Consider the following 15,372-nt stretch of genomic DNA (forward strand, 5'->3'; position numbering starts at 1 on the left):
TTAAAAGGTCAATGAAAAGGTGAGACTTATTTGAAACTACAGGACTCTATTTTAGAAATGTTTTGTTTACTTACATGTAATGTCCTTTGTCAGCACTGGTTGGGATGGCTCACTGGGTTCTCCAAAACCAGCTTTGTTCTCGGCAGTTACACGGAACTCATACTCTACTCCTTCCGTAAGGCCTGATACTTTATAACGTAGATCGGAGATGGACTTCTTTGAAGCTCTAACCCATCTCATACCTCTCCTCTCCTTTCTCTCAACACTATACCCTCTAATATCACTTCCTCCATCCACCACTGGTCTCTTCCAGGAAATAGTTACAGCGGTTCTGCTGACATTGTCAATTTCTGGTTTTGATGGTGGCCCAGGGGGTCCTGACAAAAACAACATCATGTATGTAATAGCATATCACAGTATATCATGAAAAGAAATTAATACAGGCACATATGACATTAAACTTACCAAAGCTGTCAACCATTTTGACTGGACCAGACTGGATAGCATCGCCTGTACCATACTGATTGATCGCTGAAACACGGAAGATATATTCATTGCCTTTAATCAACTTGCAGGCCACATGATGGCAATCCATTACATTATCAGCAAGCTTTGTCCAAAGTAGGCGGCTAGTTTCTCTCTTTTCAAGGATATATGATTTGATAGCACTGCCTCCATCCTCTTCTGGTGGTAACCATGTCAGTGTGCATTTTTCAGCAGAGACACTGCTGACCTCAATAGGACCAGGTGGACCAGGCACATCTAGGACTTTTACTTTTACTCTTTCTTCCTTAATACCAAATGGGTTGCTGGCAGTAATTGTATACTCCCCAGTGTTCTTTCTGCTGGCATATTTAATTGACAGAGTTGAAGATGTGGGGGTGCTTGTAATCTGGACAACATCCGATGGCTTGAATTCTCTTCCTTCCTTAGACCATGCAGATGTAGGTGGAGGTTTACCGAGAATACTTGATGCAGAAATCACAATTGTTTCTCCAGCCCTGACTCTGATACCATCCTTCATTTCAGGGTCAATTGTAATAGTTGGTGGCTCTGTAAAAAGATAAGATATAAATAATAGTTCCCCCCCCCCCCCCTCCATAATGTCCTATAAATTCTTTATAACATATATAAGTTCTATAAATCAAACTCAGTTAGTAAAACCTACCATATTCATCTTTGCAGACAAGGGTGTCAGTTTGCTCTGAGGGTGCACTAATGGCACCAGCTGCATTCTTTGCTCTAATTCTAAAATCATACATGCAGCCTTCTTGCAAATCTGTTACTGTGAAAGCACAACTCTGGACATTGACATGGTTGGCCTTCATCCAGACCTTTCCTGGGTGCTCTAGCTTTTCAACAATATAGCCAGTCAGTCTGTGACCACCATCATATTTAGGTGCAGTCCAAATGAGTGTTACACTGTTCCTTGTAATGCTGATTACATCAGGTTTGCCAGGAGAATCTAAAGAACAGCAATAGGACATTAGATATAATAGTCAAATATAATCAATTAATTATGTAATATTTCATTGCAAATGTAATAAATAAATAAATAAATAAATAAATAAATAAATAAATAAATCTTAAAGACCACAAATTTACCAATTGGATCAAGAGCAATAAATGCTTCAGTTGGTTTGCTTGGTTTTCCTAGTCCAGCTATGTTTATAGCCATAACTCTGAATTCATACTCGAGACCCTCAACTAAACCAGTCACTCTATACTCCTTCACTCTCAGAGGTGTTTTGCTGGCTCTCTTCCATAATAAACTGTTCCTATCTTTGAATTCCACATGGTATCCTAAAATCAAAATTAGAAACATAGTAAATATTTTTACATGATCAGAAGACACAATAAATAAATTCTAAACTGTAGGAAGGAAAAATTAACCTGTAATAGGAGAACCTCCAGTATCCTTTGGATCTGACCAGGACACAATAGCAGACTCATGGCGAATAGCCAAGACCTGTGGTGGATCTGGAGCCTCTGGCGCATCTTTTGAAATAGAAATGTAATTTTTTTTTATAATTTTATACATATCTCCAGGTCACTTACCTGCAACACTATTTTAAATCCATATTTTTAAGCTGAATTGTTCATTACATGAGTTTTATAATTGCATGCATTTAATTCAATTAATTTTATATACCATTGTAATTTCAAACTAAAAGTCAAAGCAAAAGGGAAGTCACCTAAAGCAAAGGATTTTACTCAGCAATCCAAATGTCAAGTGATTTCTTTTTTTCTTTTCTTTTTTTTTTTTATCTTAACAGCTTTTAAGTTCCTATTATTATTTGAGGCAGGTGACGTATAGAAAAAACGTTAAAGCAATATTTTAATTTATGTAACATTTTACTTTGTGCATAGTCATGAACATCTTTAATAACACTCACTGAATGGATGTTTAGCCACCACTGGTTCAGATCTCAGAAAGTCTCCAACACCGTATTTGTTTTCAGCACATACTCTGAATAGGTACTCTGTTCCATCATGGAGTCTGGTGACTCTCATGATGTTCTTCTGAATGGCTGAAGCAACAGTGACCCACTTGTTATTTGTTGCCTGCCTCTTCTCTACGATATAGTTGGTAATTTCTGATCCACCATCATCCTTGGGTGGACCCCATTCCAAAGTAATTCCATCAGCTGTAATTTCATCAAATTTGATGGGCGCTGTGCAAATTCCAGGCTTTCCAACTACTTTGATGCATATAGTGGATTCCTTGGTTCCTGCAGTGTTTTTCAAAATGAGACAGTACTTCTCTGCATCACCTCTCTGACAGTCACGTATCAGCAAGGTTGTGTTTGTCGCTGTGGATTCAACAGAGACTCGTCCACTATCTCCCAAAGCAATACCACCCTTCTTCCACATGACTGTTGGAGCAGGAATGCCAGTAATTGGGATTGTGAGGCGAACCGTGCTTCCCTCCTTTGCCACATAACAAGAGTCTGGCAACCCCTTTAGGTCACAGTCTGGAAGAACTGCAGAGTAAATGTGCAAATATAAATATATTAGACAACCCCAACAACAATGTTAAAAAAAAAATTAACAATGTTTTTGTGTTTTCTAATGTGATAAATATAATCAAACTCATACCAATTTGATCCTTAGCCACCGCAGTCAGTTCAGTGGTGGGTCCTTCTGCGGTCTCATTAAAAGCCTTAACTCTGAAAGAGTATTCTTTTCCTTCTTGTAGGTCCTTAACTGTGTATTGCAGGTGTTTGGCCTTCATGAGCTGCTTCCATTTGTCTTCACCTTCACTGATTTCTAATGCGTATGCAACAATATGGCTTCCACCATCACTGATGGGCTTCTTCCAAATAAGAGTGCAAGAATCCTTGGTGACCAGTGCAGGTTTGAAGTCTGTAACTGGTCCAGGTTGCTCTGCAATAGAACATTATTAGGATTTTATTTAATTGTGGCACATTATTCAACATAATCCCATTGAATCATTATTTAAAGATCAAGTGAGTACAAAAATATAACAACTCTAACCTGAGGCTTTAACTGGTCCAGCTGTCTCACAGCCTTCCCCAATACCATACACATTTTCAGCGGAGACTCTGAAGCAGTAAGCGTTTCCAGCTTCTAGGTTAGTAATTCTGAAAGATGTTTTGGGGCACTCAGAAGCAACACAGGTCCATGCTTTCCGTTCTGCCAGACGTTTTTCCACAACATAGCTCTTCACTGGACTTCCACCATCAATTTGTGGAGGATCCCAAGTGATGGACACATGATTTTTTGATGTTTCTTTTACAGTCAGGTTGAGTGGTGGTCCAGGTGTATCTAAGTAAGATTAAAATGGAGTGAATAGTGTAACTTACATAGCTAATTTGTAACTTATGACAAAGCTATTTTAAGGTTAAAATAGTATCTCAAAAATAATATCTTAATTAATATCTTAATATCTTTATATTTTGAATAATAAAAAATAAATAAATAAATAAATAAATATATATATATATATATATATATATATATAAAAAAAATACCTAAGACTTTGACAACAATGGTATAGGACTTGGATCCACTGCTGTTTTCAAGGGTTAGCACATATTTGCCAGCATCATATCTGTTGATGTTTTCACAATATACAAAAGTATCCCATTCAGTTGTGTTGATCATAAGACCTTGCCTCTCGTTCAAGTTGGCATTGACCTTGCTCCATGTAGCCTTTGGTGCAGGACGGCCTCTAATTGGCACATAGATTCTCAATGTGACTCCAGCACGCAATACAAGTGCTTTCCTTAGATCTGCATCAAGGTCTGCCTCAGGGACAACTATAAGAAAATAAAAATAGGAAAATGTAGAGTGTCAAGTAGCTAAATATTGAATATTTAAACTGTTATCACAAAAACAGACATTCAACATACTTAAAATGTCTTTTGCCATATGCTTCCCAGGAACTTCACTTGGCTCACTAAATCCAATCTTATTTACAGCAATCACACGGAATTGATACTCTGTGTTATCAAGGAGCCCAGTGACAAGGAACTTTGTGTCCTGGAGATTTTTTGCCATATTGCACTTTAACCAGTCCTCTGAATCTGCCCTCCTGACCTCAACCAGGTAGCCCAAAATTTCACAGCCACCATCATAGGCAGGCTTGGTCCAGGATAGACTGACTGAGCTGTGTGTAGTATCAACAACCTTGGGGAACGCAGGTGGCCCTGGTGGATCTATAGTAACAGAAGATTAATGCAAAATAATGTGTCTCAAAATAATAAAAATTTAATTTAAGGAAAACTGGATTACAAATAGGAAGCTTCACTTACATAGTGGGTCCACTGCAAGAGCAGCCTGAGAGGGATCACTTGGTTTGCCAAGACCAGCCTTATTGAGAGCAATAACTCTGAATTCATACTCAGTACCCTCAGTGAGACCTCCAGCTTTAATGGTTCTATCAATGACAGGTTTTCTGTTTATTTTAGACCAACTGAGTTCATGAGTTTCGCGTTTTTCAACCATGTATCCAAGGATTGGGGATTTGCCATCATCAGCAGGGGCCTTCCAGCTCACAGTCATGTGGTCTTTGGTAACATTGGTAATAACAGGTGGGTCACAAGGTCCAGGAACATCTGGTTTTGGCGATAACATTGTGAACATGAATGGATAGTTTATACATTTGAGCTGTGGTCCTTTAGTATAACGTTACTTATAAGATACTTACCATATGGATTCTTAGCAATCACAGAGGTAGTGACAATTGGGTCACCAACACCATACTTGTTTTCGGCACTGACGCGGAACTCATATTCATGACCCTCAATCAGTTTCTCCACTGAGCAGTTTGTAATCTGTCCATGAATGTTGGAAGTAACCTGAGCCCAGTTAGCTCTGCTTGTTTCGCGTTTGTCAATAATGTAGTTGGTTATTTCAGCACCACCATCTGAAAGAGGTGGCTCCCACCGTATTTTGACCCGGTCAGCGAAAACATGGCTGATCTTTACTGAAGCTGGGGGTCCAGGTTTATCTGCGAAAACAATATTAAAATGTGATTTCAATTTCACTCAAGTTTGCTGCTTATATTTACAATGTTTACACCCCACTGCAAAACATCACCATACTCTTACACTGTATTATTTTTTATATACATTTATACTTGTTTTATTTAAATGTTAAATTACTTTTAGCATACTTCTAACTTTCTGTGCTGCTGTAATAGATGAATTTCCTTCTGGGATGAATGGAGTGATCGACCTACCTACCTAGATTCTCTATATGTTTTTCAAAGGAATAAGATGAGCACTTCACCAAACAATAACCGGTAGCTAATTTTGGCCCATGTTGAAACAGTACACAAGGAGTAAAAAGAATGTGCACACACTTGCTATACATTTTTATAGGAATATGAAGAGCACTGCACCGAAGAACAATGGGTTAATTTTGACCTAATTTAAAAAGAGTAAACATACTGAGAAGGAAAGAATGACAGTATTTATAGTGTACTTTGAGATGTATATCTATTAGCAGATATGTGAAAAACAAATAATCCAATAATCCAGTTTTGCCCTTGTGCTTGCATGTGCCATATTTATGGTTCAAAATTACTTTGTTTTGTCTGGAAGTACATTTCTTTTTACTGTTTACTTATATCTAATGTCATCAGCCTCCAGTTCTTCCCTTTCTAAGGCCAGCTGAAAAATTCCTCTAGCAAGGAAGAAGGATATTTTTGTAGCTCTACAGGTCATCAAATTAAGGAAAAAACTTTCATTAGTTGGAAACACTGAAACATGTATCAACTATTTAAAGCAAATAAGCACTTTTATTAGTTTAGTATGTGTAGCTGGATCACTACAGCTGAGCCCTTTAAAATCTGTGCAAAATGCACTGTTTACCTGACATGTAAAACATTGTGTAACTCCACATTTCAGTTCAAAAGCTCTTTTATCATTCACTTAAAGAGCACATCTAATGGCCTAAATTCCAGCTGTCACGCCCCTTTGGTGTCAAAGGCCACCATGCCCCATGCCATGATTATGGGCAGGACAACCAAAAGATTAGAGTGCTTACTTGCCACTGGAAGAAAGGCTGGAATACTTGAAATACTGCGGGCTTATTTCAACTTGCATATTGTATTTCACATATAAGGCATGATTACTATTTTTTTACTTTCTCACTATTGCGCACTAGTGTCCAATAGATAAGTAAAGTATTCTTATAGATTTTCAATTAAATACCAATCTCCCTGAATTATCTACATCACTCTCCTCTCCTCTCCACCAATAGCTGGTGTGTGTTGGGTGTTCTGGCATGCTATGTCTGCCTTCGCATCATCCAGGTGGATGCTACACACTAGTGGTGGTTGAGGAGATCCCCCCCCACCATACAATTTAAAGTGATTTGAGTGCCTAGAAAAGTGCTATATAAATCTAAGGAATTATTATTAGTATTTATTTTATTTTATTTTTATTTATTATTATAAATAAGCAGTTCCCTAGTTTATGGTGGTGTCACACTACCTGACTTAAAACTAATGCTGGTAAATTAACATTACTTTTATATAAATTCAGACATTATTGAATTATGAGATTATCATAAGATTTAAAAATAATAATAGTAATAATTTTACTTGTGTTGCTCATAAATGGGACTTATGGTACATTAGTGCCCATAGCCATTTGTAAACTACAAACTACAATGAAGACACATTTGAGATTTAAATAGTCTACTTCAGTTAAATAAAGTCAATGTTCCATTACATATACACATTCAATTCAACAAAATGCATGTTAATGCAAGGTGTAAATGGGCTGATGTGTTGGTGGAACAATTATAATATAGCTAATGTCAACATACCCAGAACTTTCAGCTTAATGTTGCCAGACTTAGTGCCACTAGGGTTCTCAGCAACGATAGTATACTCTCCAGTCTCCTTTCTTGTCACAGAGAACAATTCTAAGAGGAAGAGATGTCTCTTCTGAGACATCTTTATGCCCTCAACAAGTGACAATGGCACACCATTTCTCTTCCATGTAACTTTCGGTAATGGTTTTCCATAGACCTCAGCATAAAGGCAAACATTTGCTCCAGCTTTGACAGTGATAAGGTTCTTCATTTCAAGACTGATCTCAACCCGGGGTGGAACTGAAATGTGACACAAAAAGAAAACCAAAGTTTAAATCTTAATATAGCCTCAAGAATTATTAAATGTTAATTATTTAGGTCAAACCCGGGTTACCATGCTCTGCAATGACTGTGATTGCATCAGACTCTTCTGAAGGCTCGCTGATGTTAATTGCCGTCTTTGCAATAATTCTGAACTTGTATTGGGCTCCCTCTTCAAGTCCAGTGACAATGTAGTCCTCTTTAGGCACATTTTTGCTGCTTGCATTTATACGCACCCACTTCTCACCTGGAAGTTTCAAAGACTCAACATAATAACCAATAAGTTTGCTGCCACCATCATGTTTTGGACGGCTCCAAACAAGGGAAACTGAATTTCTTGTTACGTCAAGAACCTCTGGTTTACCAGGTGGATCTGGTAAAGAAAAAAAAGAAAGAAAAAAAATGAATGAAGTTTTTAAAAAATTAATAAAGATTTAAAATCTTAATACAGTAGGGTATTTTAGTAAACTATCTCCACCACATACCAACTGGAGTCCTTGCTGTAATGATCTCAGTAGGTTTGCTTGGTTTGCTTTGGCCTGCCTTATTCACAGCAGATACTCTGAATGTATATTCCAGACCATCAATAAGGCCAAAGCAGGAGTATTCAGTTGGACGAACAAGTGTCTCATTTGCCTTGACCCATAAAAGGCTGTTTCTCTCTTTACGTTCAATCGAGTATCCTAGAATAGGACTACCACCATCATTTACTGGTGTCTCCCAAGACAAAACAGCAAAGTCCTTGTTGATTTTATTGACACAGCAGTTCCTTGGTTCACTGGGTGGATCTGAAATGACACATTTAAAAAAATAATAATAATTTTATGAAAATCAGACTCATTCATTAGTGGGTCTCATACGTTCTCACCACATTTTGTTCATTTTTATTTTTGATCTAATGTGGTTAAAGAATTTTAGTGTTCCTTTGCCTAGATATCCAGTATACATTGTACTACTTGTAACTATAACACCTCTAAAAATGACTGCCCACAGCCCATTGGTCCACACCTAAATGCAACTACTGTACACACCTACCGGAAATGGACCTCCCCATGGGGTACAGACAAGAGTTTGATTAAAAAAGACTAAATATTACATAAGCGAAAGTGTGCTAAAATACAGCTTTTGTAACAGTTTGTTAGTATTACGTTACCTACCAAATGGATATCTGGCAATCATTTTTTCAGAGTAGATTGGCTCTGAAATTCCAAAGCGATTTTCAGCACGCACTCGGAAACCATATTCCCTGCCAGGAGTAAGTTTATTCACTCGGCAACTGGTCTTGGTGCAAGAGGCTACAGCAGGGACCCAGTCACCTCTGCTCACATCACATTTTTCAACAACATAATTAGTGATGTTGCTACCACCATCCTCAGTTGGTGAGTTCCATGCAAGAGTACAGGCATCAATGTCCACCTCAAGAATTTCCAGGGGCCCCTCTGGGGGACCAGGTTTATCTAAAGGAAACATATATATTTATATATTTTATGCATGACAAAGACATTTACAATGGATATTGTTATGAATACATTGTTCTTCTTTACTGGTAACTTACCCATGATGATAATTCTGAGGATTTGGTTGACCTTAGAAATGTTGTTCTCAGCAGAAAGACTATAATAACCACTGTCCTTCCTTGAAACATCCTTAATCATTAGTGTGGATGAGGACAATGTCTTTTGCACAGAAAGACGATCAGATGTAACCACATCATCACTTCCTCTTTTCCACGTAGTGACTGGAATAGGTTTGCCAGATACAAGTGCTTCAACCTTCAGCTTTGTTCCTGCCTTTGCTGTGACCACATCAGGCATGATGATCTTTGGTCCCACTGAAACATGAATGGTAAAATATATGTATATATAGTGTTCATAGAAGGTAATGTTTATTTGAAAAAAAAAAGCAAAGTTAAAAGTGTTACATTCAAAATGTAACTATTAAAATATTAAAATGCATACTCAGCTGCTCTTTGACTTCAAAAATTCCTTCAGCCTCTCTTGGCAGACTGCATCCTATAGAGTTTCTTGCAGCAACCCTGAATCTGTACTTTGTGTTTTCTTTTAGACCAACAACAACAATGCTCAAGTCTTTTACAACTGAGTATAAAGTCCATTTGTCCTCAGGCTGACTAGCCTCCTGGTAATCAACTATGTAGCCATTAATCTTAGAGCCTCCATCTCTTAGTGGTTTTAGCCATCCAAGTGTTGCACTGTTTTTTGAAATCTCCAAGACATCCATCTTTTTGGGTGGATCTGGTTCACCTAAAAAATGAATGAAACACAATTAATTACATGTATTATTATATAAACAGGACCAATATTTCTTATACAGTATGCAGTATATGGTCACATACTCATGGAATCTACAGCCAAATAGGATTTTGGAGAGTCTTTTGGCACCCCAATACCATACTTGTTGACTGCCGTGACCCTGAAGCAGTATTCAGTTCCTGGTGTTAGGTTTGTGACTTTAAAACTTATTTTCTTTAAGTCATTGGTGCAACTTGTCCACGTCTTCCTATCTACTTCACGCTTTTCAACAATGTAGTTAAGGATTGGACTGCCACCATCATTTTCTGGGGGTGACCAGGAGAGTTGGCAAGATGTCTTTGTGACATTGGTTGCTTCCAGTTCACCAACAGGTCCAGGAGTATCTGTTTAAAGTAATATGTTAACATGTTATTGTCTGTCCTATTTTTTTAAGTTCCTACAAAAATAAGAATAAAATGAAATAAAGAAAGAAAAAATCATGTGATTTAGCCTGTATTGTTTTCATATGTATAAATGAGCTACATAATAATTATATATTAAATATCAAGTGTTATTTAACATACCCAAGACCTTAACATGAACAAATATAGCTTTCTCTCCTGCAGGATTTGAGAGTGTCAGAGAGTATTTTCCAGAGTCTTCACGTGTGCTCTCAGGTATAACAAGAAAGGTCATTGTATCAATGTGGTCCACATGACCTCTCCTGACAACATTGTCAATACCAATGCGTTTCCAGGTCACTTTAGGTGATGGCCTTCCTCTGATTGTAGCAAATAATCTAATGGGACAACCTGCTCTTACACTGAGTCCTTTTCTCAAACTGGCATCCAGATCAATCTCTGGCAATTCTGTAGTGTTAAAAAAAACATAAATATAAAAAAGTAAACAATTTAGGTATACTGTAAATATATTATATGTGTTTGCTTATATCAAGGAAGATGCATCTCACCATGAATCTCTTTTGGTGTCACAGCATCTTTAAGTTTTGCTGGGCGACCGATTCCAACTTGATTTTGTGCAGCGACACGGAATTCATATTGCTTCCTCTCATCCAAATTGAGCATTGTGAATTCAGTGAGAACGAGCTGCCCACTAGTGTTGCATCTTGACCAGCCTTCTTCAGGATCTCGCTCTTGTTCACCTTCCATTTCAATCTTCTCTCTCATGTCAACCAAATATCCAATGATTGGAGCTCCACCGTCATACACTGGTTTGGACCAGCCAAGTGTAATTGAAGTCTTTGTACTGTCTACCACTTTTAGACTGCCAGGAGGACCAGGAGGCTCTGAAATAGTCACAAATTCATATGTATATATATATATATATATATATATATATATATATATATATATATATATATATATATATATATATATATATATGTAATTTAGCCCTTTATCACATAGAATTATAAAAAGTCACATAAATAAAATATATATACCAATTGGATCCTTAGCACAAACTGGTCTTGAAGGTTTGCTTGGTTCTCCCAATCCAACTTCATTTTCAGCTTTAACACGATATTGATATTCATGGTTAGGAATCAGGTTGGTTACTTTCATGCGCCTCTCAGAAATGGGACTTTTTGTAACCGGTACCCATCGTACAGCACGCTTCTCCTTTCTTTCTAAGATGTAGCCGGTAATGGATTTTCCACCATCATTCTCAGGAGGAGCCCACATCACAGTCATCTCATCCTTGCCAATTTTGGTGACCTCTGGTGGATCAGGTGGACCAGGTCTGCTGTATTGTGTTTTGGCAATAACAGGCTTGCTCTCCATTGGAGGACCTGTTCCCATCTTGTTTTCTGCTCTAACCCTAAAGATGTACTCATTACCTTCCACAAGGCGAGTAACATTACAGTAGTTAGTGACTACATTAGCAGAATATGTAGACCAAACCATTCTTCTAGTTTCACATTTTTCTAGAATATAGCTATCAACTTCACATCCACCATCATCCTCTGGAGGATCCCACACAACTCTGCATTTGTCTGTGGACACACCAGTGACCCTGACATCCCTGACAGGTCCTGGTATGTCCAAAACACTTATATTTGCATATGCAGTGAAAGTTCCAACAGAGTTTGTGGCAGTAATTACATATTTTCCAGTGTCCGATCGTTTGGCTTTAGTCATAAGGAATTTTGAATAATCTGCTCCAGTGTCAATGCTAACTCTTGGGTTATCTTCTGTAGTCTTGTCCTTCACCCATTTTACCTCAGGTTGTGGCTTTCCTCTGAGGGCTGCCTCAAGCCTGACTGATTCACCAGCTTTAACCACTATAGTACCAGCAAATTTGAGGTCAAGAACTGGTTTTTGAATTTCCTCTTTGACAAGAACATCAGATGTCTTCACCCAGTTGCTTTCCCCACCATCATTAGATGCCTGGACTCTAAATTGATATATTTGGTTCTCAGCACATTTGTCCACCATAAAGAATGTATCTTTGATTATGCCATCATGTAAGCTTTCCCACTTCTCAGCATCCTTTGCTTTCTTTTCCAGAATGTATCCTAAGTTTGGACTGCCACCATCATAATCTGGTCTTCGCCATCTCAGGAAAACAAAGTTCTTGCCAACATCAGCTACATGGAAATTCTCTGGTTCACCAGGTTTCTGAAGTGGATCAATTGCAAGTATAGGTGTTTTGGTTTCTGTTGCTTGTCCAGGACCACACTTGTTCTCTGCAGATACACGGAACAAATATTCATGATTCTCCAGGAGTTTTGTCTTTACCTTACGGTTGGTGCAGTCAGAAGAGATCATTGACCAAGCTCTGCTGCTTGGTTCGCGACACTCAACAATGTAGTTTGTAATCTCAGTGCCTCCATTGTCCTCAGGAGCATCCCAGTTCACCATGCAGGAATTTTTGGTCACATATGTCAATTTAAGATTCCTGCAGGGTCCAGGTCTGTCCAGTACAGTCACAGTGATGGTAGCTGAGGCTTCTCCACCATCATTCACTGCCTTAAGAACATATTTTCCATGATCTGTTCTGGTTGCTTCCTTGATACGCATATGTACTACTGGGAAGTTATTTGTGAGAGTAGTACGTTTATCTCTTTCCACAACGGTCTCTCCTTTGGTCCAAGTAATCTCAGGATCTGGTCTTGCCTTCACATATCCAGTAATATTAATGTTGTGTCCTACACGGACAGTCACATGTTTACGGCATGTGACATCCATCTCAATCTCTGGGGGAATGAGGATATCTTGAGCAATAACTGATTCTGGGATTTCTCTTGTCTCGCCATCTCCAATCATGTTGACAGCTCGAATACGGAACCTATATTCTGTGCCTTCAGATAGTCCCTTGACTCTATATGCACACTGTTTAATCAAATCATCTTTGTTAACTTTATCCCATTCACCACCAGCTTTCTTCCATTCAACAACATATCCCAGGATTGGGCTACCTCCATCTCTTGTAGGCTTTATCCATACTAAATCAGCATAAGTGCAAGTATAATCCTTAACTTTAGGATTGACTGGAGGTCCAGGAACTGTAATTGGCCTACAGGGTTTGGCCGGGTCTGAGATAGGTGAGGGTCCACTAAAGCCAGCAATATTTTCAGCAAATACTCTAAACTCATAATCATTACCCTCAAAAAGACCAAGGACTCTGAATCGGAGATCCTTGCATGGTGTCTTATTCACTCTAATCCATTTGCCACCTTTATGTCTACGTTCAATAATGTAACCAGTAATCGGACTTCCACCATCATATAACGGCATTGTCCAACCAAGAGTGAGCGCATCCTCAGAAATATCAGATGCAACAGGTTTTCCAGGATGGCCAGGTGACTCAAACTGGTGCTTTGCCACAGTTGGTGCACTTTCAAGAGGTGCACCAATTCCCATCTTGTTTTCTGCACGGATTCTTACAACATATTCAACACCACTCTGTAAACGAGAAATCTTAAGATGTGTCGCAGTACTGCCAGAGCTAACACCTCCCCAGGTTTCCTTATTAGATTCCTTCTTTTCGACAATATAATTCATGACAGGGCTTCCACCATCATCTTTGGGAGGGCGCCAATCAATGACCATGGAATCTGGAGTTACTTCACGGATGTTAACTGGGCCTATGGGTGCAGCAGGGACATCAAGTACTGTGACATTCAGAGAAACAGTCTTACTTCCTGCAGGGTTAGATACTGTGAGAATATAATTTCCAGTGTGATTTCTTGTGCATTCAGCAATGCTCAGAACAGTTGAAAAGTTGTCTGTGTCAATTTTGGTATTTCCTTCGCTTTTAATTTCTTCGCCATCAATCACCCACTTTGCAGTTGGAACTGGAATGCCTCTCATTATTGCAGGCAGCCTGATAGTGCTTCCAGCCTTCACGATGATTCCATCAATCAGTTTTGCATCAACCTCAACAATTGGTGGCACTGAAAATAGAAAAAAAACATATATTTAAAAACCTTTTTTTTTTTTGGAGATGTGTGAAATTAATATTAATATTAGAAGGAAATTGAGCAAAAAATTACCAAGTTTTTCTTGGCAGAGCACTGGCACAGTGGTGTCTGGTCGGCCAAGACCAATTGCATTCTCCGCCTTCACACGGAATCTATAGGTTTTTCCTTCCTCTAGCCCTGTCACATGACATTCAGGGATGCTCACAGTCTTGAAGATGATCCAGTCTCTCTCACCTTCCTCCTGATACTCAACCAAGAAGCCAGTGATGTCACTTCCTCCTGTGCGATCAGGCCAGTTCCACTCAAGCCACACCTCTGTTTTGTCAACATCTACATGGTGCAGGTCTTTTGGTGGACCAGGTGGGACTAAAGGACACACATATTTATACTTTTAATCACAGTTCACGTTAACTTACGACAAGGCAACACACATCCTCTGTTCATACTTACACAGCGGATTCATTGCCTTCACAGGTTTAGTTGTCTCAACATATTCACTTCTGCCAAACTGATTTTCGGCAGCTACACGGAACATGTATGATGTGCCTTCCATCAAATGCTTGGCCATAATGCTTCGTTTTTTGGATGTTGCGCAGACTGGCACCCACTGTGCAGAAGCAACATCCTTCTTCTCCACCACAAAGTTGGTGATGCGTACACCACCGCTATCTTCTGGATCTTTCCATGAGAGTTGTGCTGAGTCACTTCTAACATCAGATACTCTCAGATTTTGAATTGGGCCAGGTTTGTCTAGCAGAGCACAAAAAGAGTTGTCATTTTAACAAAACAGTATAAGATTTATTCTTATTGATAAGGACTGTGGAGTGAATAAATTTTGATCAACATGATTTAGATCATCTGCATAGTGTTTCTTTTGTAAGAAGTATATAATACATTAAGATTCGTAAGATGAATATGTATATTCTAGTTATTATTCTTATTCATTTTACATTCCAATGTTCACATACAAAGTGAGGAGAAATAAACAAATATAAATAAAGAAGATGCAAAAAAAAAAAATAGTTTTTGTAAGTTAATAAGTTCTGCTTGCTCCACCTTTCTGTTATT

The 15,372-nt window shown here is 38.5% G+C and overlaps 1 protein-coding gene across 17 annotated transcripts in view; it reads right to left on the reverse strand.

Annotated features, from left to right (window-relative positions):
• ttn.2 (titin, tandem duplicate 2) overlaps window positions 1–15,372 on the reverse strand; it is a 181,850-nt gene that overhangs the window by 43,921 nt on the left and 122,557 nt on the right. For all 17 annotated transcript variants that reach the window (XM_053680786.1, XM_053680799.1, XM_053680798.1 and 14 more), the window contains 24 exons: window positions 14,755–15,054; window positions 14,377–14,670; window positions 11,323–14,277; window positions 10,831–11,166; window positions 10,445–10,729; window positions 9,965–10,264; window positions 9,570–9,872; window positions 9,167–9,442; window positions 8,769–9,068; window positions 8,097–8,399; window positions 7,685–7,984; window positions 7,303–7,590; window positions 5,174–5,476; window positions 4,779–5,081; window positions 4,377–4,682; window positions 3,996–4,283; window positions 3,499–3,789; window positions 3,100–3,387; window positions 2,397–2,984; window positions 1,894–1,998; window positions 1,606–1,803; window positions 1,169–1,465; window positions 466–1,053; window positions 75–377 (listed from right to left, as the gene is read on the reverse strand). In XM_053680786.1, the coding sequence (XP_053536761.1) occupies window positions 75–377; window positions 466–1,053; window positions 1,169–1,465; window positions 1,606–1,803; window positions 1,894–1,998; window positions 2,397–2,984; window positions 3,100–3,387; window positions 3,499–3,789; window positions 3,996–4,283; window positions 4,377–4,682; window positions 4,779–5,081; window positions 5,174–5,476; window positions 7,303–7,590; window positions 7,685–7,984; window positions 8,097–8,399; window positions 8,769–9,068; window positions 9,167–9,442; window positions 9,570–9,872; window positions 9,965–10,264; window positions 10,445–10,729; window positions 10,831–11,166; window positions 11,323–14,277; window positions 14,377–14,670; window positions 14,755–15,054 (10,098 nt within the window). The remainder of the gene's footprint in view (window positions 1–74; window positions 378–465; window positions 1,054–1,168; window positions 1,466–1,605; window positions 1,804–1,893; window positions 1,999–2,396; window positions 2,985–3,099; window positions 3,388–3,498; window positions 3,790–3,995; window positions 4,284–4,376; window positions 4,683–4,778; window positions 5,082–5,173; window positions 5,477–7,302; window positions 7,591–7,684; window positions 7,985–8,096; window positions 8,400–8,768; window positions 9,069–9,166; window positions 9,443–9,569; window positions 9,873–9,964; window positions 10,265–10,444; window positions 10,730–10,830; window positions 11,167–11,322; window positions 14,278–14,376; window positions 14,671–14,754; window positions 15,055–15,372) is intronic.

Source organism: Ictalurus punctatus, chromosome 6 (genome assembly GCF_001660625.3).
Source record: "Ictalurus punctatus breed USDA103 chromosome 6, Coco_2.0, whole genome shotgun sequence".
In the NCBI taxonomy this organism is placed as follows: Eukaryota; Metazoa; Chordata; class Actinopteri; order Siluriformes; family Ictaluridae; genus Ictalurus; species Ictalurus punctatus.